At 45.2% G+C, this 16,179-nt stretch overlaps 1 protein-coding gene across 1 annotated transcript in view; it reads left to right on the forward strand.

Moving 5' to 3' along the window:
• LOC149310311 (clusterin-like) overlaps nucleotides 1-16,179 on the forward strand; it is a 38,764-nt gene that overhangs the window by 14,628 nt on the left and 7,957 nt on the right. Inside the window, exons 2-4 of the mRNA XM_089528699.1 lie at nucleotides 8,923-9,037; nucleotides 13,310-13,458; nucleotides 15,619-15,786. Of these exons, the coding sequence (XP_089384825.1) occupies nucleotides 8,950-9,037; nucleotides 13,310-13,458; nucleotides 15,619-15,786 (405 nt within the window). The 5' untranslated portion in view covers nucleotides 8,923-8,949. The remainder of the gene's footprint in view (nucleotides 1-8,922; nucleotides 9,038-13,309; nucleotides 13,459-15,618; nucleotides 15,787-16,179) is intronic.

The raw sequence follows: 16,179 nt of genomic DNA on the forward strand, positions 1-16,179 counted from the left end.
AAATTGAAGGCTTTAATGGCTGGCATCCATAGTTTTTTTGTGGGTTTTTCGGGCTCTGTGGCCATGTTCTAGAAGAGTTTATTCCTGACGTTTTGCCAGCATCACAGAACATGGCCACAGAGCCCAAGAAACCCACCAAAAACTGTGATGCCCAGTGAGTTTACATGGCCAAGGCGGGATCTGAACCCTGGTCTAATCTACTGCTCACACCACCGCGCTATGCTGGCTCCCATGAGAATATCATAGCCAGTCCCCCAAAATGTGTGAAAATGGACATCACTGCTTGGGCATTGCTGTTACAGCATGAGTCTGCTGGCAGTTCTTGGGGACTAAACCCCATATAAGTATGTTGTTGTTGTTGTTATTGTGTGCCTTCAAATTGTTTCCAATTTAAGGATACCTTAAGGTGATTCTGTCAGGGGTTTTCGTGGCAGAATTTGTTCAAAGAGTGTTTGCCCAATGCTCAAACCACTACACCACCAGGCGTATGGGTTTGGGAGTTTGTATTGGCATCATGGGCAAACGTTAAGAGCTGCTCAGTGGCATGAAAGGGTCTGTTTGTATCGGTGACCTTGTTGGATATTTTTTTTGCTTTTGCTTTGCAGGGGAAGAGATAAGAAGCCCCAGAAACAGCCGGGGGAGTTCATTTTTCTCTGTTGCCAACTTGTTTGCACAGCTGTTCTCATTGCTGTTTGGGAGGAGATGGGTCACGCTTGCACACTTTGGCTTTCTTTCTTTGCTTCTGCACTACATAATCCTTGGCAGACCATCTTCCATTAGCTTCACGGGGAGGAAAGCCCATATTACAGTGATGGGGATGTGAGTTTGATCATCAGCTAAGGGATAATCATAGAATCCTAGAGTTGGAAGAGACTCCCAAAGGTTATCCAATTCAACCCAATTCTGCCATGCAGGAAGACACCATCAAAGCCCTCCCTGTGATAGATGGCCATCCAACCTTTGTTTAAACTCTCCAAAGAAAAAGACTCTGCCACGATCCAAGGCTTGGGCAGCATTCACATGGGGTCCCAATTCTCCCCTTTACTGGATCCCATCAACAAAAGGGATTTGGTGCTTCTTTGCTGTAGACCATCTGCAGCATCTATTTACCACCAGTAAAGCATATGCTGTAGAAATAATGTGCGTCAGTGTCTAGCACCAAAAGACCCTAAGGTCCCCCATGATATTTGTGCAAACAAGCTAATAAAATGTGGTCTAGGCAGTGTGACCATTAGGTGGATTTGTAACTGGTTGACCAGCCAAACGCAAAGGGTGCTCAGCAATGGCTCCTCTTCATCCTGGAGAGAAGTGACCAGTGAGGTGTCCAGTGGGTTCTGTCCTGGGCCCAGTGCTATTCAACATCTTTATCAATGACTTGGATGACAGAATTGGGGGCATAGTTATCAAATTTGCAGATGACATCAAATTAGGGGGAGTAGCTAATATCCCAGAAGACAGGATCAAAATTCAAAATGACCTGAATAGACTAGAAAACTGGGCCAAAGCTAACAAAATTAATCCCAACGCAGAGAAATGTAAGGTACTGCACTTAGGTAGAAAAATTGAAATGCATAGATATAGGATGGGAGGCACCTGGGCTAACAAGTCAATATGTGAAAGGAGTCTAGGAGTCCTGGTAGACCACAAGTTGAACATGAATCAACAGTGCGATGCGGCAGCTAAAAAAGACAATGTGATTCTAGGCTACATCAATACAAGTGTAGTGTCTAGATCAAGGGAAGTAATAGTGCCACTCTATTCTGCTCTGGTCAGGCCCCACTTGGAATATTGTGTCCAGTTTTGGACCCCACAATTCAAAAAGAACATTGAGAAACTGGAGCCATGTGTCCAAAGGAGAGTGACTAAAATGGTGAATGGCCTAGAAACCATGAAGCCCTATGAGGAGAGACTTAGGGAGTTGCTGGGGATGTTTAGCCTGGAGAAGAGAAGGTTAAGAGGTGATATGATAGCTCTGTTTAAGTATTTGAAGGGGTGTCACACTGAGGATCATAGAATCGTAGAGTTGGAAGAGACCACAAGGGCCATCCAGTCCAACTCCCTGCCATGCAGGAAATCTCAATCAAAGGATGGAGCAAGCTTGTTGTCTGCTGCTCCAGAGAATAGAATGCAGAGCAATGAATGCAAACTACAGGAAAAGAAATTCCACCTGAACATTAGGAAGCAATAGAATTTAAATTTCTATACTACTTAATGGTGAACTCAGCACTTTCTAAGCGGTTTATAATATGTAAGTAAAGGAAGAACTTCCTGACAGTAAGAGCCTTTTTGATGGTGACACTGCCTTTAAGAGTGGTGGAGTCTCCTTCTTTGGAGGTTTTTAAACAGAGGTTGGATGGCCATCAGTCAGGAGTGCTTTGATTCTGTTATTCGTTCATTGCTGAAGTGAGTTGGCCCGGGTGGCCCTTGGGGGGTCTCTTCCAACTCTATGATTCTAGGATTGACAAGGATTTTGGTTACCTGGAACGTGTCCAGAGCAGGGCAACCAAGATGGTGAATAGACAGGAAACCACAAGGTCCTATGAGGAATGGCTTAGGGAGCTGGGTATGGTTAGCTTGGAGAAAAAATGTGATGAGAAGTGACAGCCATCATCAAAGATCGAAGGGACGCCTTGTAGAAGATGGAGCAAGTTTGTTTTCTGCCGTTCTGGAACATGAACCCAGGGATCCAAGTTCCAATAAAGAACACACTGCTTCAGATAATGGCGGACTCTGCCTTTTTAAACAGAGGTTGGATGGGCATCTCTCATGGGTATCCCAAGGGTCACCTAATCCAAGCCCACCAGTGCAGGAATACACAACTAAACAATGCTTTTGCTGTGTATCCCTGCACTGGTGGGGTTGGACTAGGTGAGCCTTGGGGATATGCATGGTTATAGATCAGACCTTTGGTCCTGAAAGCTTAGGACCAAAAATTTGGTAAGCAACTTTTCCTTGGATTACCAGTACTGGTGCTTGACTTGGAAATATTAATCTAAGGGTTATTTTTCCAAGTCTGCAAGTGCCCCAGGGTTTGGGGACTTCCTTATCCCAAGTCACTTGATCTGATCTGATCAGAGGTTTTGGCTATCAAACCTACTGGGTCCTTTTTCTGTATGCTAAACAGGCCATGGTTTGCTTCTGGGAAAGAAAGAGGCCTTATCTGGGCTCTGCTACCCGAGCTCCTTTGAAGGGAGATGCCCTTGTTGATGATGCCAGGAGGGAGGGAATACGAATCACAGGGTCTCTGGCATTCACCAGTGCCACCTTCCCCTTGGCATTAGGGTAACATAGGTGCATCTGTTCCTGTTGCACCTTTCCCATGCCACTGTGCCCTGTGGAGGCCAAAGGCCATCCCAGATCGGATTTGATCTCTATCCTGCAAATTCCTCCTAGAATGGGCTCCTTTATTAACGCATCTCAGGTAACACATTTAGCATCACTTTCTGGAGTTTGGGGTGTTGGGAGATTTTTTGTATTCTCTCTTCCCCATTTTAGATAGGTGGATTGTCTTGCATGCGAATCCTGCTGTCTCCCCTCTTGCAAACATCCCATTTGCTATTACAGAATCACAGGGCAATAAATGTCTTTGCAAATTGGAAGAAAAAAAAATGTGGCTCAGGTCATTAACCCTTTTGGTAAGTTGTCTCTCAAACACAAAGATTTATCCTGAACTGTTGGGTTCCCCATCTTCTTCCTCTTCCGGAGAGATAAAGATTCCTCAGCAAAATTAGGGTATAGCCTCCGTGTATATATGTATATTAAAGCCATTAGTAGACTTTTGTTTAAACTGCAAGCTACTTGTGTTTGTTGTTTTTTGAGTCAGTCTCAGTTCTTAGGGAAGCCTAGCTAGACAAAGGCAGGGTTGGCTGATTTAAAGCTAGACCTAAAAGGCTTGGCTTTGATATTTTTGATATTTAAATGTTTTTGTTTCCTTAACAAAGGCTGAAGCCTTAGGAAACATGGATTGCCCTAAATGGGGAAGTTACATCTGGGGATCAGAAGCCCCCAAATCCCCCAGCCAGCATGGGTCCCAGAAATGGACTGTATAGGTGTGCTATCATAGAGACATAGGAACGTACTTTATTATACGGAGTCACACATCCTTTGTCTAGCTCCTGTCATATTGCAGAAATAATGCAGCTTGATACTGCTTTTTAACTGTCATGGCTCCATGCTATGGAATCCTGGGATATGTAGTTTGCGGTGGCACCAGAACTGCCTTAAAAGGCCAAATACATGGCACAAAACTACCAGTCCCAGAATTCAATCACAAAGAGCCATGGCAACATTAATTCTGCAGTACAGGTGTGGTTTAGTCATCCAGGAGACCTGGGTTCAAATCTCGGCTCAGCCAAGTGACGCTGGAGAAATCACATTCTTTTCAGCCTCAGAGAAAGGTAATCAAAAACCACCTCTGAAAAATATATTTTTAGAGAGCCATCGTGGTGCAATGGTTTGAGTCTTGGCCTAAGGCTTGGGGAGACCATGGTTCGAATCTTTGCTCAGCGATGGAGACCCACTGGGTGACTCTGGACGGGTCACACCCTTCTCTCAGCCAGTGGCAAAACTTTTGCTGCAGACCCAAAAAAGCCCTTTTTTGTTCTTCTTAACCTCTCTGGAAAGCCTGAGTTCATGCTGCGCTTTAGCTTTTCTGACTTTATCCCTACAAATGCCTGCTATTTCTTTGAATTCCTTTTTTGTGATTTCCCCCTTTTTCCATTTCTTATACATCTTCCGTTTCAAACTTAGCTCCATTGAAAGTTCCTTAGTCTTCCATCCTGGTTTCTTGAGACACCTCCCGTTTTTCTTTCTCACTGCAACTGTTTGAAATTGTGCCTTCAGTATCTCTCTTTTGAGAAAGTCCCATCCGTCCTGAACTCCCTTCTCTTTTAGTATTCCTGACCACAGGATCACCCTCAATACTTCTCTAAGTTTATTGAAATCCGCTCTCCTAAAGTCTAGGATGCGTGTCTGACTCTGCCTGGCTTCTCCTTTCCACTGTATTACAAACTCCAGGAGAACGTGGTCCCTTCCACCTAAGGATCCCACCACTTGCACCCCATTAACCAAGTCATCCTTGTTGGTTAGGATCAGATCCAAAATAGCTGACCCCCTTGTTGCCTCTTCCACCTTTTGGACCATGAAATTGTCTTCCAGGCAAGTGAGGAATTTGCTAGACCTTGAGGATTTGGCTGAGTTTGCCTTCCAGCAAATATCAGGATAGTTGAAGTCGCCCATCACTACTACATCTCTCCTTTCTGAGTGTGTGGTCATCTGTTCTAGAAATCCCTATCTATCTAAGGAGAGGGAAAGAGAATGGGAAAATCTTCCAACAAAACCATCCCAGATAGGTGACCATCCATCCTTTGCTTAAGAAACTCTGAATAAAGGAGAGATGCCAATCTTCTGGGGCTGTCCATTCCACTTTTTCTACTTTGCCTCTCAACAAAAGAGTGTGGAATCATTACCTACTTTGTCTGTGTTGTTTTTCTCATGCATACTTAGGCAGACTTAATTCAAGGAACTGATGCAATGAATTGGCTGAGATTTGTGGTTAAGGAGAAGTCAAAGCCATTACGTAACTTCCAAACCAAAGCTTAGTAATGTTATTGCTTTCCAGATTGCAACATCCAAAATCCCCCCCAAGACACTTAGTTATTAAAACTTCCAGAATGCCCCAGCTGACATGAGAAACTGTGAGAGCTGATTCCAGAGAAGCTTCTAGAAATTGGGGGAAGAGTCTAGGAGCTGTTATTCTCCAAAAGTAACCTCTCCAATTTCTGGCCAAGTAAAACGTCAGAGGTTGCATCTGCACTGCGGAATTAATGCAGCTTCATGCTGCTTTTAACTGTGTTGGCGCAGTGCTGTGGAATTGTGGGATTTGTTGCTTTATGAGTCATGTAGCCTTTTTTCTGGTGTCACAAAAGACCACAAATCCCAATGTCCCATTGCATAGAGCCATAGCGGTTAAAATGGTATCAACCAGGATTATTTTTGCAGTGCAGATTAACTTTTCATATCTCCCGTTTTCTCGGTGCCTCTGGCTGGGAGACTCTGGGAAGTGTGACTTTTCAATAAAATGACTTTTCTAAGGTGTGGTTCATTGAAGGCAGCATCTGTAACGCAAGCTGTAAAGCAACCTTGCAAACTGTGAAAGCTGTAGCAACCCCCCTTTCTCACCCTGCCAGGTTTTGCCTGACCTTTTTATTGAAGGCACTGTTTGGAAAACAGCTTCCATGCCCCCTTCCGGTCTCTTCCCAGTGGATTTAGGAGATTCAGATGGTGAAAACATAATCATAGAGTTGGAAGAGACCCCAAGGGCCATCTAGTCCAACCCCATTCTGCCATGCAGGAACTCTCAGTCAAAGCATCCCCAACATATGGCCATCCAGCCTCTGTTTAAAGACCTCCAAAGAAGGAGACTCCATTACACTCCAAGGAAGGAGTGTGTTCCACTGTCAAGCAGCTCTTATTGTCAGGATGTTCTTCTTCATGTTGAGGTGGAATCTCTTTTCCTGCAACATGCATCCATTGCTCTGGGCCCTAACCTCTGGAGCAGCAGAAAACAAGCTTCCTCCCTCCTCAATATGACATCCCTTCAAATACCTAAACAGGGCTATCATATCACTTCTCCAGGCTAAACATTCCCAGCTCCCTACGTCTCTCCTCATAAGGCATGGTTTCCAGATCCTTCTCCCTCCTTTGGACATGCTCTAGCTTTCCAACATCCTTTTTGAATTGTGGTGCCCAGAACTGGACACAGCATTATTCCAGGTGAGGCCTGACCAAAACAGAATAGAGTGGCACTATTACTTCCCTTGATCTAGACACTACTTAGAAAATCATAGAATCATAGAATTGGAAAGACCCCAAGGGCCCTGATCCAGTCCAAGCCCCTTCTGCCATGCAGGAACTCACAATCAAAGAATACCCTTGGACAGGTTCTCTTTTTTAAGTGGTGTGAAATGTTGCCTCCTTGTTAACAGAAAAGGGGGCCTTTAGTGTCCTGTGCAACTTGGCTTCCTCTGCTTTCCAGATGCCACTTTCTGCCTCCTAACCTTGAGTTTCTTGTTTACTTTATGGCTAGACGTAAGTCTGGCGCGCATAGTGTCCGTTGGCTGCAGCTTTGGCTATTCATAGGTGGAGGAATAACATTTCAGAAATTTTTCAAGCTATTGGGGGGGGGGAAGGAGATTTTCAGGGGGGAAATGAAAAATTGCATTGCTAAAGGCAGCAAGGCATAGTAGTTTGAGCATTAGACTATGGCTCTGGGGCTCTGAGTCCAACCCCTGTCAGAGCATAAAAGCCCTCTGGGCAAGTCACACTCCTATAATGGAAGTACAATTCATTCAAAGAATAGTTATAAGTTGAGTTTACTTCTTAAAGTGTTCGCTTTTGTTGCAAATGGAGATCCACAACTATAAGGAACAGTTCGTCCAGACAGTAGTTACAAGCTGAATTTACTTCTTTAACAATGTTTTACCGTTTGTGACACACGGAGTTTCAAGGTCCACAATTACAAGGAATACCTAGTTCAGACACAAGTTTAAAAAGTGACTTTACTTATTTATTTATGGTACGTAGGAATTGTTTCAAAGCCCACAATTCTAAGAATATAAAGACTCTCTTTGGTTTTGCCCATTTGCAAGGAACAGGCAAAGGACAGTAAACGCTGAGGACACCATCAGCATGAGCATCTTTCCCAACTCTAAAGTTTTATGAGCGTTATTATTTTTATCATTGTTTATTTATTCATTTTCACCTTCTCCGTTTCTCCTTCGACCAGGAATCCTTGATAGGAGGAGTTCAGGGCCAGGCATAATCCAGAGTTTCTTCAAAAATCTAGGCATCAGTGATGTCTGGCAACATTGAATGTTTGGAAGCAGCATTAGTAGCATTGCTTTTGAAACTGGGCCAATGTGGTCCTTGCTCTCACAATTTTGTTTGGTGTTTCGTCATTCCCTTTGGGAACACTGTCAGTGGTCACTAGATCACCACTAGATCAATCTCTAGTGGATCGCTACTGGAACCACCACTGTTTCACTGCAAAATTAATGCAGTTTTGAACCACTTTGACTGCCATGGCTCCATCCTATGGAATTCTGGGATTTGTACTTTTATGAGCTATTTGGCCTTCTCTGTCAGAGAGCTCCAGTGCCACAACAAACTACAAATCCCAGGATTCCATAGCATGGAGCCAAGGCAATTGAATTGAATGATCTCACTCTGTAGGTCAGAATATTTATTATTATTATTATTATTATTATTATTATTATTATTATTACGTTTATTTGTATAGTGCCATAGGCTTAATATAATGTTATAACCTTTTCCCTCTCTTCGTCTTCGATTCTGCTGTCGCTCAGGATTGCTGCCTCTATAAGCCAAGCTTGCTTTTAGGTCCAAAACACACTGCAGAAATAATCCAGTTCGAGACTGTTTTAACTGCCCTGGCTCTGTGCTAAGGAATCCTGGGAATCGCAGTTTGTTGTGGCACCAGAGCTCTGTGAGAGAGAAGGCTTAAAGTCTTATAGAACTACAGTTCCCAGAATTCTATAGCAGTGAGCCAAGACAGTTAAAGGGGTCTCAAACTGGATTATTTCTGCAGTGTGTTCTGGACCTTTCTCAATCATACGTTAGATCTGGCATTATTACATTCTAAAGTTCTATTGGATTCTTACATCACCAATTTTGGTCACATTTCCAGGCATTTTTCCCCACCAGTTATTTGAAGAAGATGGTCATCATCATCATCATCATCATCATCATCATCATCATCATTATCAATAATCTACTTGTGGCCTGTGTTTCCCCCAAAAACCAGATTCCAAGGGGCTTGTTTTTTGTGACCCTGTGATAAAAGCTGACCCTCCTGGCTTTTGCAGACTGTGAAGTGACCCTTCTGCCTTTGTGTTTCTGCAGGAACCTGGGACTTCTTTGGCTGAGAAGATGGCTCCCAGCCTACTTCTTCCATTGCTGGGACTCCTAGTTTTCTTGGAGAGAGGCTTCTGCCTCCTTCCTCCTAATAAGCAGCAAGGTAAGTGGAGAAGCCTGGATGGATGGATGGATGGATGGATGGATGGATGGATGGATGGAGAGGGAGGCCAGGCATTTCATGCCCTCCAACTGTCCCAGTTGGGCAGAGACAATCCCAGTTAATCCTCTGCCATCCCACTCTCTCAGCTGCTTTTGAAATGTCCCGGTTTCTCTCTCCTCCTCCTCCTTTCCGCTTCTTACTCAGCTTCCTTTAGTACAGCATCATCCAAGATCCACAGAAGTGATACATTTATACATTTATACAATGTGAAGTCGAAGGCTCTCATGGCCGGCATCCATAGATTTTTGTGGGTTTTTTGGGTTCTGTGGCCATGTTCTAGAAGAGTTTCTCCCTGACGTTTCGTCAGCATCTGTGGCTTTGGCATCTTCAGAGCAAGGCATTATCTGAAGATGCCAGCCACAGATGCTGGTGAAAAGTCAGGAATAAATTCTTCTAGAACATGGCCACATGGCCTGAAAAACCCACAAAAATCTATGCACATTATGCATGTTGCAAGCTTTCAAAGCTCCACTGGCTTCTTCATCAGTTGTTGTCGTCGTCGTGTGCCTTCAGGTCACTTAGAACTTGAAACCTGTGTCCCTTTGGGGAGAAAGGCGGCAAATAGTACACGAAATAAATGAAATAATAAATAAATAAAACCTATGGCCAGCCACTCAAGTGGTTTTCTTGGCAAGTGTCTTCAGAGGGGTTTTCCATACCCATCCTCTCAGGCTGAGAGAGTGGGAATTGTCCAAGGTCACCCAGGGAGTTTATAGGGCTGGTCTGGGATTTGAACCCTGGACTCCAGAGCCGTAGGCCAACACTCAAACCACTACACCAGCCTGTCTGCCTCATCAGGCAAGGTGTTAAATTGATGCAGGAAGGAAAGAAAGAAAGAAAGAAAGAAAGAAAGAAAGAAAGAAAGAAAGAGTTAGTCATAGCCCTGCATTATTTGGTCCAGATGTTGTGGTTGTCTTCAGTTCAGATGTTATGGAAGGGTATTCATGAAGATGGGCCCATCCTCCTCCTTCTGGCCCTGTGGATACTGGGAGATTCAGTACAGGAAATAAACTTTAAATCCCGACTGCCTTTGAGATCCAGTTTGTTTGGAATCCTTTTGAGGCCACAAGCCAATTTTGTAGGAGAAAGGCACTGGATTTCTCAGGAAGCCTCCATGCTTTTGCATCAGCTAAACTTTTAGGTGTTGTTAAGGTAAAACATGCCAATGCAGTCCCAATGTAAAAGGGAAAAAAGATTTTACCTTTATTCGTAGTAGGACTTCAGTTGCTGCTGCTGAGTCCAAAGCGCAAAAGTAGTTTGCATCCATCAAATTAGGAGGAGGAGAAGGAGGAGGAGGAGGAGAGGAGTGAAGAAGGCAGAAGCTTACGCTTCCCAGTAGACTCAGGCAGAAGCATATTGTTGCAACCTCTCCTGGCTTCTCTGGACTTCCACATGAACAACTTTTGCCGTCTTGACCACACTCTGACGTTGCTAGGCCATGCGCGTCTCAGGCTGTGGCCACACTGGAGAAACAAAAGCAGTTTGACACCGCTTTAACTGCCATGACCCAGTGCTATGGAATTCTGGGATTTTGGTGGGGCACCAGAGCTCTCTCACAGAGAAGGCAGAACATCTCACAAAACCACAAATAGTGACTATAGCGCTTTACAGAGCGCCCAAAAAGGACGCTCTGCTGGCGCCCATGATTGCTGCGCCAGGGAACCGCAGTGGACAAACCGTGCGGTTCCCCGGTGCAGCAAAAAGAACCCGCAAAAAGCGGGTTCTTTTTGCAGCATGGAAATGACACTGCAAGGTGCCAATGGTGCACTTGTGGTGTCATTTCTGCAGTGCGACGTGCGGACGCTAAGTGTCCTTGGCAGTGTGTAAACCGCCGGAGTCTCCTTTGGAGGTTTTTAAATAAAGTCTGGATGGACATCCGTCAGGGATGCTTTGACTGGTGTCCCTGCTTGGCAGAAGGGGCTTGGAGTGGTTGGCCCTTGGGGTCTCTTCTAACTCTAGGATTCTACGTATTCCTGCATGGCAGAATGGGGTTGGACTAGATGGCCCTGGGGGATCCCACCCAACTCTCGGATTCTATGATTCTATGAAATCCCAGAATTCCACAGCATTGTCTCACGGTGGTTAATGTGGTGTCAAACTGCTTCATTTCTGCAGTGTCACAGCAGCCTGGGTTTTCCTTTGTGCAATCTTGGATTGTTTGGGTTTTCTGGGTGCGTACCTCCCAGATTTTGGAGGTCCTGTTGATGTGGCCAGAAAGTACGTTTTTTTTTCCTGCAGAGGGGGAAAAGCTGCAAAAGGTTGTTAGAAAACTTCCAAAGTTGCAACTAAGAGGTTGTTTTCCACAGCGTTACTTGTGGCCTGCGGTGGAATGAGCCATTGTTCAGGAATAGCAGCTCACTCCGTCTCATCCGGTGTGTGTCCAAAATGGAGAGTCTGCCATGACAGCCACAAAACCACCTACATTTGCGAGCAGAAAGTCCCTCCGACTTTGCCAGTGCCAACTTCGCCCAAGCTAGCCACCTGCACCGTAAAGTCATTCTTCCCAGAAGAGGAAGGGCTGCTGGCCAGTCTTTTTGCAGCCGGGAAAGGACATTAATTCTGCCTGGCCAGGTCACAATGTTTTCCTCCCGTTGCCAAATTACGCAAGAGAGTTGCGGTCAGGCTGCAGGACATCGAAGCGGCTGCTTCAAAAAGCTGGGATGGAGATCAGCCAGAAATATTTGTGATGCTGGAAAGTCCTAGCTAAAGCAATCGGGGAAGGAAGGAAAGGAAGAAAAAGAAAGAAAGAAAGAAAGAAAGAAAGAAAGAAAGAAAGAGCTAGCCCAAGCCTAATGATCTTGGAAATGGATTATTTGTTTATTTGAGTTCTAGCCTTTCTTTTGCTGATGCCACACTGCAGAATTAATGCACTTTGACACTGCTTTAGCTGCATGGCTCTATCCTATGGTATCCTGGGATTTGCCGTTCATTGTGGCAGCAGAGCACTCTGACAGAGAAAGCTTAAATATCTCATGAAACTACAAATCCCAGAATTCCATTGCGCTGAACCATGGCAGTTAAATTCTGCAGCATAGATGCAGAATTGCACTCCCAGACTGGGGACCTAAACAGGGCCAAATTGCAGCGTTCTGTTAGATGGCACTTAAAGTGGAGTCAAACTGCACTGTTTCTACAGTGTAGATGCACTCCCAGACTGGGACTGGATTATCTTCTGGGCTCTGGATTGGGTGATGCAAGGCCTCTGGGTTAGGGGATGCTGGGAGCTGCAGTCCAGAAAGGGAACTTTTCCAAGGGCTGAAGTGAAAACAGTAAAAGAGACTGTGCTGCGTAGTGGATGGAGCATCAGCCTTGGAGTGGAAAAGGCAGGCAGATTAAAAAGAAACCCTGTTCATTGGGCAGCCATCAGGCAATTTCTCCTCCCTTCTCTCTTACCTTGCCTACCTTATAAGACTGTTGTGAGAATGAAATGATGCAGGATCTGTGTATGCTGCCTTTAGATCCTTGGAGGGAGGCAAATGTGATTATTATTAGGATTATTATTAAAAATAAAGTTTACTGAACTAGAGTGGGTGTTTGGTATCCACTGGGGGTTGGTTCTAGGACCCTGATGGATAGCAAAATGGATATCATGGGTGCTCTTCCCAGTTGGCTCTGGCAAAAGCAGCCGTCTGCAGCCAATTCCAGCTTCTCTGATGTTCCTCATTCTTAACTTGTGCTATACAGGGACCCTTGTTATATGCTGGGGTTTGGTTCCACAATCCCCCATCCGTGGATAACAAAATCTGTGGATGCTCAAGTCCCATTAAATAGAAGGACATAGCAAAACGGTGTCCCTTATAAAAAATGGAATATCAAGGTTTGATATTTGAAATTTATACTTTTTTTGAACATTTTCAAACCGTGGATGCTTGAATCAGTGTATAAAAAATCCGTGTATAAGGAGGGCCGACTGCATTAGTTAGATAAAGGGTTTCAGAGTTTTAACTGCTGAAGCCTTATGTTCTGCTGCAATAATACCATTTTTTCCTGCCCACCACTCCAATGTACCCAGTAAAGAAACATAATATTCTGAACTTGGTATCCTGCTGGACTTGGCCATTGTCTGGCGTTGCTTGGCCACACGTGTCCCAGGTCTGTGTTGGGAGGTTAGGGAATATTTTTGTGCCATGAGAGATGACCCTTCGAAATGGAACTGACCACAGGTTCAACATAAACGTCCTAAACTTAAACATGGCTGTCCTTCTCTTCCAGAGCTCTCAGACACAGGAAGCCAGTATGTCGACTCGGCGCTGGAGAACGCCATCAGTGGCGTCCGTCACATGAAGGTGTTGATGGACCAGACCAGCAATGACCACCGGGCGATCCTGAATAGCCTGGAAGACACCAAGAGGCAGAAGGAGGTCTGTTGGAGGCTTCTTGGAGGCTTCTTGGTCAAGAGGATTCCTGGACTCTGGGCCGAGACATGCAAAATTTCTGGGAATTGTTTCAAGCCAGGGAGAAAACAAATGCAGCTGGCCCTCCAGATTTGCAACTTTGATTATTCACAGATTTGATTAATATGTTCTCTTTAGGAATTTCTAGGCCTTCCAGCATGACTCCATGGTCAATGTCTGGTGGAAGTTGACCATAGAGTCATGCCAGAAAACCTAGACATTCCTAGAGATGATGCTTCTCTAGGCATTTGTAGGTCCTCGAGTGTGATTCTGTGGTAACCTTCTGTCAGAGGTTGACCATAGAGTTCTGCTGGAGGACCTAAAGATTCTGAGAAAGATCTTCTCTAGGAATGTGTAGGTGCTGCAGCACACAGCGATGCTCAACCTCTGGTAGACATTGACCATAGAGTCACACTGGAGAATGTAGAGATTCCTAGAGAGAACACTTCTCTAGCATTTGTAGGTCTTCCTTTTTAGATATTGACCATAGAATCACACTGGAGAACCTAGAGATTCCTAATGATAACACGGCTAAGCATTTGTAGGTCATAGAATCATAGAGTTGGAAGAGACCACAAGGGCCATCCAGTCCAACCCCATTCTGCCATGCAGGAACTTTCAATCAAAGCATCCCCATTGACAGATGGCCATCCAGCCCCTGTTTAAAGACCTCCGAAAAGGAGATTCCACCACTCTCTGAAGGAGTGTCTTCTGATCTGTGAAACAGCTCTTACTGTCAGGAAGTTGTGGGGTTTGGGGGCTCTATGGCCATGTTCTAGAAGAGTTTGTTCCTGACGTTTCGCTAACATCTGTGAATGGCATCAACAGAGAATGCTGGAATGGAAGAGAGTGGTGTGTGTGTGTACACACACAACACACACACACACACTGTGTGACCCTGGGTTGTGAGGAGTGATCTCTGTGTTAATCTGTGTATTGTTCTGTTGTTGAATGGCAAGATCTCTGGGTGGGAGGATATGCAAGGAAGATTTGTGTCTGCTTAATCAGAGATCCATTGTTTGCTGGGAAACCTCCTTCATCCTGAATGATTTTCATTTGCATTTTGCTGCATCTTAAATGTGGTGTTTTTCAGAACTGGTAGCCAAACTTTGCTAACTTCCTTCTTTCCTGTTGAAGTTGTCCAGGTGTTTGTGGATTCCCCTGTGCATTCGGACCTGACTAATTCAGCAATCCTTTTTTGCATATCCTCCCACCCTGAGACCTTGCCATTCAACAACAGAACAATACACAGATTAACATGGAAACCACTCCTCCCAACCTAGAGTCACACATCACACACACACACACACACACACACACACACACACACACACCTCCCTTCCATGCCAGCATTCTCTGAAGATTTCTCTGGCAAAATATCAGGAAGAAACTCTTCTAGAACATGGCCACAGAGCCCGAAAAACCCACAAAAAACTATGGATGCCAGTCGTGAAAGCCTTCAACTTCACATATCTTTTCAGTGTTTCCTATGCAACTCTCCTGTGGTGTGTTTTGGTTCCATGCAGAGTGACCAGACACCTCCTTTTGCAGGACATATCAACTCAATGCTTCTATGATTCTAAAGGCAGACATCCTACATTTCCACCTTCTCTAGTCATTTGTAGAGTCTTCCATTCTGAGCATGTCTAAGAAGCACATTGAATGGAGTGTAATTATGGCCCTATACAGACTGGCACTTTGGGCCAGCATGGGGGCAGAGTCCTTACGACGCACGCCCCGACTCCACCCCCAGGGTGCCATGATGCTGTGCGCTGCTCCACACAGTATGCAGCATCGCTGTGCTCCTCTGACACTGTGTCCGTATGACACAGCACCAAAGGAGCACCGCATAGCTTCACCGCCGAGGCTATTGCACCCTTTCTGGGCTGCGAAAAGGAGCCACTTTTTGAGGCTCCTTTTCATGCCCTAGAAAGGCCAAATCAGGGCTGCGGCCGGGGGGGGGGGGGTTGTTGCTGCGATCTGGAGACCGCCCCTTCAGGGCTCTATGTACAACTTTTACTATTGTTAGATCCTCCGTAGCTATCCACCTGCATGGAAACCAACTACCCACACCTGGATTTTAGGGAAAGGACTGATGGATTGTATTTCCTCTTTGTTCCACCATAGGAAGCATTGCTGCAGGCAAAGGATGCAGAAAAGCAGCTGAGTGAGAAGGAGGTTTGCAATGAGACCATGCTGGCCCTTTGGGAGGAATGCAAGCCCTGCCTGAAGCAAACTTGCATGCGCTTCTACACCCGGACCTGCCACAGTGGCGCCGGACTGGTGGGCAAGCAGGTAAGTGGGAGGGTGGGTGGGTAAATGTACAGTTATTCAGGTTTCCTAAGGCTTCAGCCTTTGGATAGGAAAGAAAAATAAATAAATAGTAAAAATAGCAAAGCCAAATTGTCAGGGTCAAGCGTTAAATCAGCAGAGTATCAGAAACGTCCCTTTGTCTAACTATGCTCCTCTAAGAACTGAGACTGGCTCCAAAAATAACGAAAGTAACTTGTAAAGGGCGCCTGTGTCATATGCGGATGCACCATACACTGCTTTCAGCATATGCTGAAAGCTGTGACGCAGCCTGCGGGAGCGCGCAGTGCGCAAGGGGTGGTGCGTCCCATTAAGAGTAACCGCTGCGCCATGCACAAGCCCCATTATTTTCAATGGGGCTCGAGCATACACTTTTTT

This window comes from Sceloporus occidentalis, unplaced genomic scaffold, assembly GCF_023333645.1.
Source record: "Sceloporus occidentalis isolate IW3139 unplaced genomic scaffold, rSceOcc1.0.p SCAF_6, whole genome shotgun sequence".
Classification (NCBI taxonomy): Eukaryota; Metazoa; Chordata; class Lepidosauria; order Squamata; family Phrynosomatidae; genus Sceloporus; species Sceloporus occidentalis.